General features: G+C 51.6%; 4 protein-coding genes across 4 annotated transcripts; 3 read left to right on the plus strand and 1 right to left on the minus strand.

Moving 5' to 3' along the window:
* Positions 1-1,962: 1,962 nt before the first annotated feature.
* Positions 1,963-6,193, minus strand: Isha (Insulator su(Hw) mRNA adaptor). Its single transcript, XM_018641602.1, has 8 exons — positions 6,030-6,193; positions 4,959-5,351; positions 4,487-4,834; positions 3,885-4,364; positions 2,891-3,755; positions 2,553-2,717; positions 2,264-2,446; positions 1,963-2,159 (listed from the first exon to the last, which is right to left on the minus strand). Exons 1-8 carry the CDS (start codon positions 6,075-6,077, stop codon positions 1,963-1,965), a joined length of 2,679 nt encoding a protein of 892 aa, XP_018497118.1. The 5' UTR covers positions 6,078-6,193.
* A 97-nt stretch (positions 6,194-6,290) lies between these two features.
* Enoph (enolase-phosphatase E1) lies at positions 6,291-7,623 on the plus strand. Its single transcript, XM_003738214.1, has 4 exons — positions 6,291-6,369; positions 6,565-6,833; positions 7,031-7,193; positions 7,296-7,623. Exons 2-4 carry the CDS (start codon positions 6,585-6,587, stop codon positions 7,610-7,612), a joined length of 729 nt encoding a protein of 242 aa, XP_003738262.1. The 5' UTR covers positions 6,291-6,369; positions 6,565-6,584; the 3' UTR covers positions 7,613-7,623.
* Positions 7,624-8,626: 1,003 nt separating this feature from the next.
* RpS25 (ribosomal protein S25) lies at positions 8,627-10,225 on the plus strand. The gene is made up of 3 exons (XM_003738215.2): positions 8,627-8,675; positions 9,344-9,517; positions 10,029-10,225. Exons 1-3 carry the CDS (start codon positions 8,673-8,675, stop codon positions 10,200-10,202), a joined length of 351 nt encoding a protein of 116 aa, XP_003738263.1. The 5' UTR covers positions 8,627-8,672; the 3' UTR covers positions 10,203-10,225.
* Positions 10,226-11,026: 801 nt separating this feature from the next.
* LOC108865006 (uncharacterized) lies at positions 11,027-13,496 on the plus strand. Its single transcript, XM_018641603.2, has 2 exons — positions 11,027-12,085; positions 12,210-13,496. The coding sequence occupies exons 1-2, from the start codon at positions 11,027-11,029 to the stop codon at positions 13,386-13,388; spliced, it is 2,238 nt and encodes a 745-aa protein (XP_018497119.1). The 3' UTR covers positions 13,389-13,496.
* Positions 13,497-13,829: the final 333 nt, after the last annotated feature.

The following is a 13,829-nucleotide window of genomic DNA, read 5'->3' on the forward strand; positions in this document are numbered from 1 at the left end:
ATACGTTTTGTACCAAATAGCAGAACCCTGTCAGCGGGTGTCGATGGCAGCCGTAGCTGCGTTGCACCCATGTAAAGCGATACAAAATATTCAGGCGAACTTGAGATGGTTGAATGTATCTTATAGTTGCCCGAATGGTTGTTTGATGATAAAGATGAGGACTACTACCCACGATAAGCATCTTACCACGAAATGTTCTGGAAGTCGATGCGAAAGGAAAACAAACGGACGATCCTCGTTATGAAAGTCCGAAACCTCGTATAAACAGTGGAACAAATCAATCTGAAAAATCAAGGTTCGATCGCCAGCCTATTCCGTTTACAGCATCTAAAAACTATGTTATCTACGATTGCGTCTTTAATAAAGTATGTTGTTCCAAGAAGAACTGATAAACTCATCTCCTTCAATTTTGACCGACTGAGAACAGGAGACTGCGTTTCCGGTCGTTTCTCTCGATCAATTCCCTTCATAGGCATACCGTGATCGCGACAGGTACGTCCATGGAGATGCCTTCAGCTGGAAAAATTTCGACCCGTTCCGGCAGACGCGGAATGAGACTGCCGACGGTGCTCCGGTCGTTGCACCTGTGTGGGAATTAGGTAATGCCTAATCCTCTGGAGAGTGCCCAAATGAAATGTTCCTATAGGCATTGACCCTCGTCATAGAACGAAAGCTGTCTCTGTCTCCTCGTCTGTTGCAGGAACCTGTCGGCGCAGCTTCTTCTCGGGGAGAGGGATCTGCATCGAGTGATTCTTGAATTTCTCCCCCTCCCGTGATGCTCCGTTGCTCTCGTGGTGCATGATTGGTACAATCGAGATGACTCTCTCGTCCTTGATTTCCCGGCGGCGTCAACTCTTTCTGCCGCTGAAATACCTCGAAGCGGTGTGCCATCGTCCACGAAACTCGGCGTGCTGAACCCTGCTGAATTCCGACCCTTTCTGATGCGCCTTGAATTTCACTCCGATCAGGTCAGGTCCGTCACCCTCGCGATGGTTTCTCCAAGAGTCAATTCAACTCGAGTAGGCCATGCAGGAAAGAACGTCCTGATTTCGTGCCGGCGCGCAGTCGGGCCCCGTCCATTGCAGAGGCGCTTCTTCAGAAAGTGAAGACTCCGTCTGACATGAGTCGTGCTCTCACAGCACATGCTCTGCACGCATTTACGGGTCACTCGCCGCATTCGCATCGATTCAAATGAGAACGCTCAGCGCTTTGTAGTCTCCGAAGTCAGGTGACGGGCGGACGAGCACACACATTTCGACCCAAGTGGGGGTGACTTTCAAAAGCTGTTCCGGGGGAATAGTCGGTGACTCATCTTCATCACAATATCCGGCCAGCTTGTCATCAAGATGAAAGTTTTTTGGGTGATTTTTTCACACCCCATCCGGGACTCCTGATCCCGCGCGGCCTGTATGCTCCAAGCTGTAGGGGACGAGCTCGGAACTTCTTCCGGGAGGGGGGCCGGGCTCGGATCTGAGGGGCTGGAACCCAAAAGGGCGCTTCTATACTTCAGCGATTCGGGACAATGTCCTGGAGGGAGGAGGCTGGAGCCCCACTCAGCCCCGAGGTGAATACGCGACTGAGTGCTGGACTAGGCAAGCGTCGTATGGAGGGATTTCGCTGCGCGTTCCGACTCTTAAATATCAGCTCGAGATTTATTCGATGGATGCGACGAGTCTTCAATGTCTTCCGAATATTTCAGAGACAGTATAGTCAACAAGAGGCATGATCCCCGTGTGCGGCTGGCATGCAACGAAGATAAAACAATCAAAACGCGACTAATTCAATACATATAGGATTCTTATAGATATTTCTTGGGTTCTGTTACGTAGTCCTTATATTTACAGAGATGTGATATTCGCTCATCAGCCATGCGGTGTCCTTGGAGTTCGACTGGGAGTCGACCGCTGCGCTTCGAAAACCAAATCAGCGGACGATATGTTACACAAGCTAATTGACCTAGAGCTACGAAGCCTTCACTTTCGGCGAATCGTTAAACATATCGAAATCCTCGCCGGGCGCCTTGTCCGGCCACTCAGTCTCATCGGCGACAGGCGTTCCGGGCTCGTCTGCTGAAGCCTCGGCTTGAACCTCGGTCGCAGCCTCGGGTTCGATTACCGGTGGCAGGTTTGCCAGCACAGGTGGAGGCACCGCGGGGGCATCTTTAAGGAAAAAGTTGGAGAATTAGTCCCTCTCAGACATTCGGTAACGGAGCAAAAGCCGGGAGCGGCCTCGAATGCTTAGCGCCGCGGTGTTTCGAACTTACCGCCAGGAGCATCCGACCAACGAGACCGTCTTTTTCTCTCTCGACCTCCCGCAATCGATGATTCTTCGTGCGCTTGTCGCTTTTCGGGCCCGGAAACGCCTACTGAGCCGCTCGCTGAACCGGTGCCGGCCTGGGGGGGTCTCGCGCCCATGAGACCCAGGGGTGATCCGTTAGGGAAGTTTCCTGATTGGATTAACGAGCAGGATTATTCCACCTATTCGAAGTGCGGTGAAGACCCTAATCTTCCTGCTCCTTCCGTTGAGTATTTCTCTACACCGCCTGAGCTTACCCATTGGGGGCGGTCCGTTGAAGTTTGGCGGCAGAGGACCTCGCGAGAAATCGGGTCTCATTCCAGGAGGTAAGCCGTGACGCCACATTGGACCTCCTGGCGGCCCATTCCAATTCGGTGGCGGCGGCCCGTGTCGGGCCAAGAAGTCGGGTCCCGGCATACCGACTGCGGGAGAGAAATAATTTTAATCAAGTCATGAAACTCGAAACTTCGATAAAGTCGGCTACGGAATTATCTGAACCGGTCCGGGTGAATTCTTCAACTCGAGTCGCTACCGAGAGCCCGAAGGATCCAGCAGACTGATTCCCTTGAGTCATATATTGAACGGCCCCACTCACATCTCGGCGGCATTCCGTCCGGGCCATCCATCGATCCATCTGGTCCGTTCCTCATGCTCGGCGGACGGGGCATAGGTCCGCCCATCATATGACCTCTTCTTGGCAACATGTGGCGAGGCATGTTGCTCATAGGAGGCATACCGGGCATACCAGGACCTCTCATCTGCGGCATGGCTCCGCGCGCAAGGTTCCGCGGTCCAGGAGGACCGAAGTTCGTCTGACCATTAGGACCTCTGGCATCGCCGTTGGCAGATGGCGATTGCGCACTAATCGGTGGCGGGGGTGCAACGGCCGCGGCCGTCGAACTAGGTGGCAAGCTTCCTTGAGCTCCGGGAAGATTCATTCGAGTTCCACCAGGCGGGCGCAACATATTCGGGTTGAGCATCATCGGTGGCAGGGCCATCGGAGGCATACCCAGCATGGCCGTGAGCGCATTGCTTCCCGGAGCTCCCATCGAAGCCATGGGGAAAGGAGGAACTCCGAACGGCATCGGGATACCGCCCGGTATTCCGGTCGGCATCGCATTAGGAATGGCACTTGGTGGCTTGCCCCCCATTTTGAGGAGCTCGTAACGTTTCTTGAGGGAGTCCGGGAGCGAGTCGACGTCGATCATTCCACCCTCCTCCAGCTGGGCGAGATCGACGTCGAGCGGCATCTGGTCGTCGGGGATGAAAAAGCACCCCTGATCCACGTCCCAGTAATCCTTGAAGTTTTTGTGATTCTTCGCGCCCTTATGAGGCGCCCACGCGATTTTTATTCTCGATGGAGAGTTCTTCAGTCTTATGTTGCGCTTGTTGACCAGCGTTCGGTAGGCGTCCTGTCGACGGTCCATACAAATATATGCACAACCTCGAGGAGGGATAAGCTGAGGAGAAAAAAATCATCCCAATATTTTAATCCGCACAGATCCGACTAACGATCGATGGGTTAACGCGATCCGTCGAATAATTTCTGAGATTGAACTCGATGGGAATAGGGGGTTCTGGTTCCTTACATCGATGCTGAGTATTTTGCCGTGTTCTCCGAAGCTCGCTTCCAGATCAGACTCGGTGGTCGCCTTCGAAACATGTCCCAACCAGAGCGTATTCGAACACACCGTGATATAGCCTCTTCGAACGGCGGGCAAACCTTTGGACATACGCTCTCGTTCGTGCTCCCGGTCAGCTGAAGAACTTCGATCGCGTTTCCGGTCTCTCGATCTCCTTCTCGACCTCGCTGGCGATCGCGATCTAGACCGCGATCGCCGCCTGGGACTCCGACTCCGTCTTCGTCGAGGACCGTCCTCTTTGTTGCGCAGGTCTTCGTCTTTCCCAACCATCAAATCGGCTTCTTGAGACACCGGAGGTTGCATGGGTACGGGCGTCGCGAACGGATTGGCAACCATCATAGGGAGACCGAAAGGCGAGGCCATCATATGGTTCGGAGGTGGAACCATCTGCATTCCCATGTCAGAGGGCATTTCAGGTTTCAAAATCTGCAGATGAGAGTGAAATTCGTCAGAATCTGGGTTGGGTATCAGTGAGCGAGAGAACTTCATATGACGCTGCCGAAAGTTTCGATTGAACTCCGCATACTTCATAATTCGCGCGATCGTACCTGACCCATTCCCTGTGCGGCGAGGGCTTTCTGGATAGATTCCAACATTGATGGATTAAGCACCGTGTTAGCAATTTTCTGCACGTCCTCGACCTTAGGGGGTTCCGGAGGATGTGTCGGTTGATGGTGGTGGTGGTGATGATGATGATGATGGTGACCGGCATCCGACGTAGATTTATCCTCCTCTTCTTCCCCGTAGTCGAAGTCCAGGAGTTTTCTATCGAAAACTGGCTTGTTCTCTTTGCTCTGCTCCTTGATCTGATTCGCGAGAGTCGATGTCTTTGAGGCTAAGGAAGGATCCTCTCCAACATTCACATCGTCTCCATTGCGAACGGACTCCATCGGGTTCTGCGAAAACGCAAAAAAGTTTAAACCTCAGGGATATCTTCGAATCTCTGAGCATGCGCGAGTTGATTCGACGTGGACCAGTTATTATGTAGGTGGTCTGAATGGTCTCGATCTATCCATTTACCTGTCCGGAACAAGATGCCACGACCTCGTGAAGCATCTGAGTAACTTCTGTCGGAAATACTCCGTTCTTCTGCCAGAGATTTAGCACTCGCACTATTTTCGGGCGTTGGTCGTCCGGACATCTCATGAGACTCTGGAAGGTGTTCTTGATGTTCTTCTGGAACCGAGGAGCGAAGACGTCTTTCTCGCTACCGAATTGATGTCGACTCTGCCGGACGATCGAGTCGATCACATAAAGGCCCGGCACCTTGTACTCGGGCTTGCATTTGTGGATGAACTTTTCGACGGTGTGCACGACGTGCTTGTAAAGTTTGACCCCTTTCATCGCGCGCTTTGTGATGTCCGTCATCTTCGCCTTCGAAACAGGAGGACGAGATTCATAGAGAGTTTGAAGCTGGAATTAATAGAGATTTTTTTCCATTAGAGCGATACGTGGGGCTCCCTATATATATTTTCATGCTTCCGATTCTACACCTTCTCTCATTATGGAGCGAACTCAGACCGGAAAGCATCCGTCTCCTCTTCCTCTCTTTCCAACCCCTTCGAGGGGCAGCGCAAGAAAGGCAGAGGGACAGACCATCTAGATAAGCCAATTCAGGCCTCGCGGATGCGGAATAGCGCGACTCCTTTCCCCCAGTACGGAGAACGCTCGGAGGATGCCGGACCCCATTTTTGTAGAACAACATTGGCGTGTCTACGGTGAGCGCCGAGTAGATAGACGCTCTTCGTTTCCCTCACGGACAGATAGGCTGCAGAAAAGCTGCAAGGCTGGTCTGAGCCCGATGATACCGATTATATGGCGGAAGACCCTTAATTTCAGGCAAGTACGACGGATGAGTACTCAGAGTCGCCGGAGTGCTCTGGGTGTCAGTTCGTGTTGGCCCTGACCAGCGGAACTTCCGCAGAGAGGCGCAGCGAGGCCGAAGTCTTGCCCGATGTGTCCCTAAGTGTTCTTCGAGTTCAAAACAAGGACCTCGAGCCTGACCGAAGCTCTCGGAGGACCTATTGTTTTTTTTCCGCCACAACCGGACCGCTCTCCGGAACGAAACCGAGGACTTCGGGAAGAGCTTACCTCAGCGTTGAAGGCTTTTACTTCCTCCATCGCGGCTTCGTTTTTCATCGCGAGGCTCAACGAGCCTCTGATTAGATTGTGATAAGTTCGCACACCACTGTTTTGGTAAATTGTCTATCCTTCACACACCACCATGCGAGCCGCATTGCAAACAAGCACAAACCGCTTTGCGGTACAACAAGAACTAGATCAGCCGACGATCAAAACGAAACGAGCGCGAACATTCCGGCGCCAAATTTTGAATCTGAGCATCAGCTGCGCGTGAGTTTGACGCAAGACGGGAGCCGCTCGCAACGGCAAGGAGGTGCACCTTGCTGATTCAACTGAATCCACACGACAGGTGAATATCGGACCGGGAATCCTTCCCCTGACCGTGCAATGCTGAAGACGAAATGGTTTCATTCTCTCGTGCCGCTTCTCTGACCATGCCGATTTCTTCTTGGCACGGAGAGGAGTATCTCAGTACTCGGGCCGTCCGCACGATTCTCTTACTGGACGCCGACCGATTTCGATGCTCGATGTAGTTCCTCTTCAGGGTAGCGTGCGTGGCGAGCGATGGAATTCTCCGGGATCAAATACATTCTGTTGGATATCGAAGGAACTGTCACTCCGATATCTTTCGTCAAGGACGTTCTGTTCGTGTACGCTCGGGAGAAACTTGTCAAGTTCCTGGACGAAAATTGGGATAACAACGAGGACCTCGCCGACGCTGTGGAGTTGATCATAAAATACTCTCTTGGCGAGCCGGAGTCCCCGCCGACGGATGGCTCCAAGCCGACGCTGGTCGAGAGCGTGCTCTGGCAGGTAGGTACAGCTCTCCTCAATCTTCTGACTCTCTGGAGCTCGTAAGGTCGCTGCTCGGAATTGTCGTTTCTTCAATTCGGCTTCCAGACAGCAGTCACTCGTCATGATGATGACCTATCAGAATGATTGTCGTTGTATATGCCTCGGTGATTCATCGGTTGCATCGAGATGTTCAGAGATGATTTTCGTCGCCGCAGATGGACCGCGATGTCAAAGACGCTGGTTTGAAGAAGCTACAGAGCCTCATTTGGAAGGATGGATATTACACCGGTCAGCTGAAGAGTGATCTCTACGAGGACGTTTATGACGCTCTTCCAGCCTGGCAGGCCCGCAACATGCCGATAGGCATTTATTCCTCGGGTATTCCATCGCCGTCCAACATTCTCCGCCAGTTTGAACATCGAGTAGGATCATTCGATATAAACATCCGTCACAACATCTAGAGCCGGGCAAATTTTGCAGGTAGCGTCGCAGCTCAGAAGGATCTGTTCAACTACACGAAACGAGGATCAATGCTCCGCTTTCTCTCGTCTTTTCACGACTTGACCACAGCAGGATCCAAGCTCGAGGCTGCTTCCTACTCAAAAATATCCGACAGTGTGGGTTTACAGCCGAGCGAAATCCTATTCCTGACTGATGTGTTCGGAGAGTACACGGCCGCCCTTGCGGCGGGCATGAAGTCAGTAATTGTTCTGAGGCCGGGGAACAAACCCTTGACGGAGACCGAGCTGAACCAATGCATTACGATATCGAAATTCGACGAGATAAAATTTCTTTGAGCCCGTGACCCTCCGAGATTGGTGTCGAATGAATGCGGTATCGTGTTGTCCTGATTTTCCCAATGGAGAGTATTTGAAGAGTAGCTATTCGTCCTATAGACTTGCCATCCATTTTTCCGGCAGCGGATATAACAGACCGTCTCAGCTCAGATCCACTGCCCCATCCCCGCAGGCCCAAGTGGGTTCCGTACCAGCCGAAGAGCTCCTACCGCGCGATCGGGCCCCTTTCATCGGCTATAAAATCACGTTTCATCCCAATCAAGGCATCTCGAGACTATTCCGATACTGGACTCGATCCTCTTTGCGTCTTCCGCTTTCGTCGCTGTGAAGCTATTGCTTACGGTTTGCGAAGTCCGCCCGATGTGCACTGTTACTGGAAATGGTTGATGGGCAGAGCGGTCACGAGGCACCGTACATATTGCGCTCAGATGTCTCGGTGACTTTTGGGGCGCTGATTGCTCGTGGTTTTGAGGGGAAGAAGATGTCGAGAAAAATTCCTGACGCCTCACACGCAGGGGAGCATCACGACGTATCGAGTCAGGTTCCATCAATTCTTTTTCTATGAAAAGATTAAAAAACGATAGGTATGGGGAAATCGGGGATAGATCCGAGGAGGGAGTCGAATCGGAGTATCGGCCGAGGAATCGAGAATGGCTTGGTATGCCACTGTATGGGCGGCGTGAGAATTGTTCCCGGAGTGTTCCTGACTCCTGACCGATCACAGGAGGATGGGAAACACAGTCATGCATAAAATATAGTTCGATCCCGGATCATACATCCCGTTTGTCTTCGGAACGTATTTCCGCTCAGGGGATCTGCTTGAGAACTGACCGCGAGTAGAACATAGTCTACTACCACCGAGAAAGTTCCTGGCGAAAGATACCGAAGACATCACCGTTCTATCGAGGCATCGTGCTAGGAGTTGGAGCTAGATTGTCGGGTCCGACTCTACATTTCGAAGGAGCCCGCCAAAATCCAAAGTCCCACCATCCAAACCGAAACCACTAGACGCGGCCATCTTCCTTTCCACGCCGCACCTCACTGTGGTCGCGTCGTCAACATGGTAAATATCGAGTTTTCTTGTTTAATCTGAGAGCTACATCTTGATTTGAGAGTTGAACGTTCCCTGGGCCTCTTCGTTGAAAGACTGGAGTGAGGCTCAAGTTCGGAGTTCGAAATTTCGGAAGATTTAAATCCTTGTGTTGGCCTCACGAGAACCAGACCACGTTGTGTGACACAAGCATCGAAGTTACGTGGTGTTGGATTTCCCATCATTCTTGCGCATCTCGCGTATTTGCATCGGGTGTAATGGCCGAGTTGCCGGACACCGTGGCCCGAGGCTACTCGAATGCGTTGGGATATGTGAGACTCCGACGAACTTCTCAGTCAGCCCGGATCCTCGACTCCATACGCGGCTCTTAGCAGCTCGTGTATTTGAGCACACGTGAAATCGCATTCCCGGGCACGGATACTGCTGGGTCCTTTGCGCTTACATAGTGTCGGAAGTTTCCAATTTCCATTGCAAGCACGCGCGAGGAAGACCATTATCAATTCCGCAGTCAATTCAAAGGTCGGCATCGTCCGAGGAATGCTTTGAATCGAGGCCTTCTCCCCAACTTGGTGGTGGAATATCATCCTTCACGAGCCCAAGGACTCGCTGGTTTGGATACAGGCCCAACGTCTAGACTTGGAGATCGAACGTCCAATCTCAGGAGTATTGTTCACTTGCAGCCTCCCAAAAAGGATACGAAGGGAAAGTCCGACCCGGCCAAGTCCGGTAAGAAGAAAGAAGGATCCGGAGGAGGCAAGGCCAAGAAGAAGAAGTGGTCGAAAGGAAAAGTTCGCGACAAGCTTAACAACCTTGTTTTGTTCGACAAGGCAACCTACGACAAGTTGCACAAAGAGGTAATCTCACTCAAAAGTCAAGTATGCATTTACTCGCCGATTGTCTCACAAGCTCGCGGAACGGGAATTCTCGTCTCCGGAGTATTCGCATGCCGTCACGGATCGATGATCTATCAACGTGAACCGAAATGCTCCCATCTACGTCAAGAGACGACGTTGGGATTTGTTGGTGTTGGATGTCACTAGATGAGTGTAGATGAGTCTTATCGTGAGTGTCGCGTTCGTCCTATCAGACCCTGTGTTGCATGTGAGCACTCCCGCTCACTGTCGTTTGGGCGTCCCCTTCCCGCAGTCTTGTGGCCTTTGCTTGAGTCCTGAGTCTGCTAAAGCTATGAGACTGCGGTCAGGACGATGTTCACCTCATCATCCAACGGCGATCTCCATCCTCCGGGTTGTCGTGTCTGACTCAATCAGCTGTATCTCAGCACGATTGTTCATCTTATTGACGTATTCATATGCATCCTTCTGGCGGCTCTTCTCCGCTAATTCCTCCGTCTTCTTTTCTCCCCAGGTGTCGGCATACAAACTGATCACCCCTTCAGTTGTTTCTGAGCGTTTGAAGATTCGTGCGTCCCTGGCGAAGAAAGCCCTCCAGGAACTTCAGGAGAGCGGAGCCATCAAGCTCGTGTCGAAACATCACTCACAGATTATCTATACGAGAACGACTAAGGCCGAGGATGCTTGAATAAATCGCTCATGATGCTGGAATATTCTTCGTTTCCCTTTTGTCCTCGAATACCCCAACAGCTCTCAGTTCGACGAGCACTATCCTTTTTTTTTTCCGGTTCCGCGAGCTCAATCGTCGCGGCTCTCTCAGTCCATTAGTTACATTCCCGAATTTTTCTGTGAAGCTCACAGCTCATTCTTAGCATACTCATAGCCCGTGTCTCGTCCAGAAATATCTGGATACCGGAGCTCATGGACTTGAAGAGCGCTTTGTGGAAACTAGCATAGCTTGCTAGGAGGAACTTGAAGCAGTTCTCCAAGATCTTAAGAACACGACGGACAGCACCCCATGTAGTAAATGGCTCATGTTCGTGAAACCGGAACCCCCAGTCGGACATGAAGTGATGAAGTTCGGGACTCGAATGGTTGCCATCCAGAATTCCTGATGTGGACAACGTCCCGATTCCGGCGCAATCGATCGGAGACCCGGACGCTGGCAGAAGCTCAGGGATTCCAGAGCTGACGAATTTGAATCGAGTTCACCCCCATCGGTTTCTTCATGCTGACGTCACGAACGCTTTCCACCTAATGCATGCGGCGGCAGTGGCGGAGGGATGGCGCGCCAAACTCAAGCCCGCGCTGATTTGAACGCCTCTCGGGGGTGAAATCGAACGACCACGAGAACCCGTACGCTGCTGTTTGTACGGAGCTCACATGGGTTTGTTGTCATTGGGATTTCGGGTGATTCTGTGATAGCGCGTCAATTCATCCTAGGAACGAGGCCATCATGGATAACGTGAGCTCGACGTAATCTTGTTCTTCGAAGTCTGCGATTCCTTCAACATGTCGAGGTTTGATTTGCACTCGGAGCCCCCGACGGGTACGAAGTTCCATGAGCGCTATAAACACGCTCTGGTGAAAGAAAACCTCGCGGCTTACCGGCCGGTGATGCCTCCATTACTGAAGGACAGGCTCGAAATTAATCTCGATGTTATCGATCGAAACGACCTGCTCATCCTCCTTCACACGCTAGTCAACGATGACAGCCTCCTGTCGGTGGCATTCGAAAGCCATCTCCTCCGAGACAATCCCCAGCTGACGCACGACATGATGAAGCTCCACTATCACAGCAACGTCCGACTCCCTATCTACACCGATCCTGAGATTATGTCGTCGATTTGCAACGCTCTCTACCGTCACTTGATTAGAAACGAGTGGTGTCTCGCGGTTTTCCGCCTCGTCGGAATCCCAATGTCGGAAAAGCATCTCGCGACCGTCACCGCCGCATTTCCCGCCGCAAAGTCGATGAAAATTTTGAGTCTCGAGGAAATGCCTCTGTACCCGAAACAAGTGAATGTTTTGGTGAGTGCGCTCCCCCTGTTGTCGTCGCTTATGATTCTGAATTTGTCGAGCTGTGGTCTCAGCTCGAAGTTGATCGCTCAATTGTGCGCTTTCATCGCCGAAGACAACAAACTCGAAAGACTCATCCTCAATTCAAATCCAGTTGGAGACAGCGGGGTGCTGGAGCTCGCGAAATCTTTGGAACAGAAAAATAAATTCCGTGCTCTCGATTTGCAAAATTGTGGGATCACTGCGACGGGATGCCGAGCTCTTATCCAGATGCTCTACTCAAATCGTTCCGTCGAGGTTTGCGACATTCGAAGGAATCCCGCTATTCCGAGGGACATCGCCCTCGACATCGCGAAGATCATGCTGGAGAACAATAAGGACCATTCGAAACAAACGTGTTACCGACCATTGCGCATCACGACAACGGCACCGATTTCGGTGGTAGACGAACCGATCAGTACTTCGGCAATCGAGAAGCCTCGAGGCTCTCTGCCTCCCAGAGATTATCCCTCCGTGAAGCTCCCCCAGAAATCTCGACAAAATTCGTCCGTGGTAAGCTCCTCTATTTGGTCGTTCTTATCGAGCCATATATTCTGAGAAGGTCCATAAATTAGAACTCATTATCTGCTGATTTACGAGAACTCTGAGCGAACTTCAAATACTCCGCCGTCTTCAGGTGAACGCCTCTGCTGTTGATGATTCGTCGAAGAACGATGGGGTATTTGTGTCCAAGGAGTTCCTATCTCGACTGGAAACATCCCTCATGAAGTTTCAAGTGCTCCTCGATTACCTCGAACAAGAACGAAACCAAGCTGGAGCTGAGGACTCAAGGACCAAACCGGGGAATGTTCCTGAACGGCGTCAGCCGCAAAGATCAAGTCTCCCGGAGAAGCCCGGGCCAGCCTCGCGAGATCGAAGCTCGGGACTGGAGTCCACCACGAGCAATACTGGGAACTCGAACTCGAAGTCAGCGTTGGACGCACCTTTCTCGGCGAACTCCGAGTCTCAACTCTCAAAGAGTGGAGGATCCAAGTCGCCGCGATCATTTTCTCACGCGATGGACCCCACGTCTTCAGCGAATCGACCCGAGATGCCGAGTGAGAATTATTCAGATAGTTTCGTGTCCACCTCGAAGGAGGACGAAGATCCGGAACCTCCATCGAAATACCGAGAAATTCTTTCGATGGGTTTCCCATCTCAGTCCAGCTCTGGCCAGGACACCATCAAAGAACAGACAACGACGACGGCGACGACTCCAAAGAAGTCTCACACAGAAAACTATGAAGAATCGGTTCAAGATGCGGAAGATATAACAATCACTTCCGACAATGTCACGGACAGTTTCGGGGCGAACCTCGCGTCGATCGAGGGCATCACCCGACAGTCCTCCTACTTGAAGATCGCTGAGGAAATCTACAAAGATCCGCATATTTTGGAAAGTACTCGCGCATCCGCTATACTGGGGGATGAAGACGATTACGACGACGTGGTGGTCTCATCGAAGAAGAGCTCCTCGAGTTCTAAGAAGACGGAAACGAATTTGGAAGAACTGGAGGAGCGGCTGAAAATCATTAAAAACAAGTACAACGAAATAGAGGAGCCACTGAGAAGACTGGGCGCTGCTTTCGGAACTGCTAAAGGCCATCTTGCGAGGGATTCCGATGAGGAAGAAGATGATGGGAGCCGAGTTTCAGACTCTGAGCCCAGGTTGAAAAAACCTCTCAAACTAGATGATGTTTCCATATCTGATAGCTGGATCGCCGATGCGATAGGGGAATCTAATGAGCGCTCTTCGAACTCAATCCCGACTTCGTATTCCGCCGATCTCACGGGTTCGGACCTGGAAGACTTCTAGGTCCTCGAGTCTCGGTTCTCATTTATTGATTATGTAGATGTAGATGTAGATACATTCATACCTATGCCTCGCATGATCCCGAGGAATTCGTGAATGGAGAAGTCACAAATTCACCTAAGCGTCCGCGGTGGTCGGCTGGAGTATTGCCGGCTGCATTACGGTGGATCTTCGACCGTCACCTATGAAGACACTCCAGAATATTTTGCGACGGTTCGGAAAGCGACAAAATTCCGATGGAGAGCTTCTCAAGATTGAAGAATAAGTCCCTGCAGATCAGATGTGGGCACTCTTGCGATACTCGGAACTGCCGCCCCATCATCATCACAGCATCATTCCATGTTCGGAGATGGCTGCCATATATTTGTGAATATTCAAAGAACGTGCGTTTTGAACATGCTTTCGAACTTTCGTACACCATCATGCCTGGTTGGTTAATGGGAC

The sequence above is a fragment of the Galendromus occidentalis genome, unplaced genomic scaffold (genome assembly GCF_000255335.2).
Source record: "Galendromus occidentalis unplaced genomic scaffold, Mocc_1.1 scf7180000075836, whole genome shotgun sequence".
Lineage (NCBI taxonomy): Eukaryota > Metazoa > Arthropoda > Arachnida > Mesostigmata > Phytoseiidae > Galendromus > Galendromus occidentalis.

Excerpts from the sequence above, each read along its gene's own strand:
- Isha (XM_018641602.1), bottom strand. The coding sequence starts at position 6,077 with ATGAAAAACGAAGCCGCGATGGAGGAAGTAAAAGCCTTCAACGCTGAG. Across the intron at positions 5,352-6,029 it reads TAAAAGCCTTCAACGCTGAG|CTTCAAACTCTCTATGAATC; the intron begins GTAAGCTCTTCC and ends TATTAATTCCAG. Across the intron at positions 2,718-2,890 it reads GGACGGAATGCCGCCGAGAT|TCGGTATGCCGGGACCCGAC; the intron begins GTGAGTGGGGCC and ends TCTCTCCCGCAG.
- LOC108865006 (XM_018641603.2), top strand. The coding sequence starts at position 11,027 with ATGTCGAGGTTTGATTTGCACTCGGAGCCCCCGACGGGTACGAAGTTC. Across the intron at positions 12,086-12,209 it reads CTCGACAAAATTCGTCCGTG|GTGAACGCCTCTGCTGTTGA; the intron begins GTAAGCTCCTCT and ends CGCCGTCTTCAG.
- Enoph (XM_003738214.1), top strand. The coding sequence starts at position 6,585 with ATGGAATTCTCCGGGATCAAATACATTCTGTTGGATATCGAAGGAACT. Across the intron at positions 6,834-7,030 it reads TCGAGAGCGTGCTCTGGCAG|ATGGACCGCGATGTCAAAGA; the intron begins GTAGGTACAGCT and ends TCGTCGCCGCAG. Across the intron at positions 7,194-7,295 it reads GATAGGCATTTATTCCTCGG|GTAGCGTCGCAGCTCAGAAG; the intron begins GTATTCCATCGC and ends CAAATTTTGCAG.
- RpS25 (XM_003738215.2), top strand. Across the intron at positions 9,518-10,028 it reads ACGACAAGTTGCACAAAGAG|GTGTCGGCATACAAACTGAT; the intron begins GTAATCTCACTC and ends TTTTCTCCCCAG.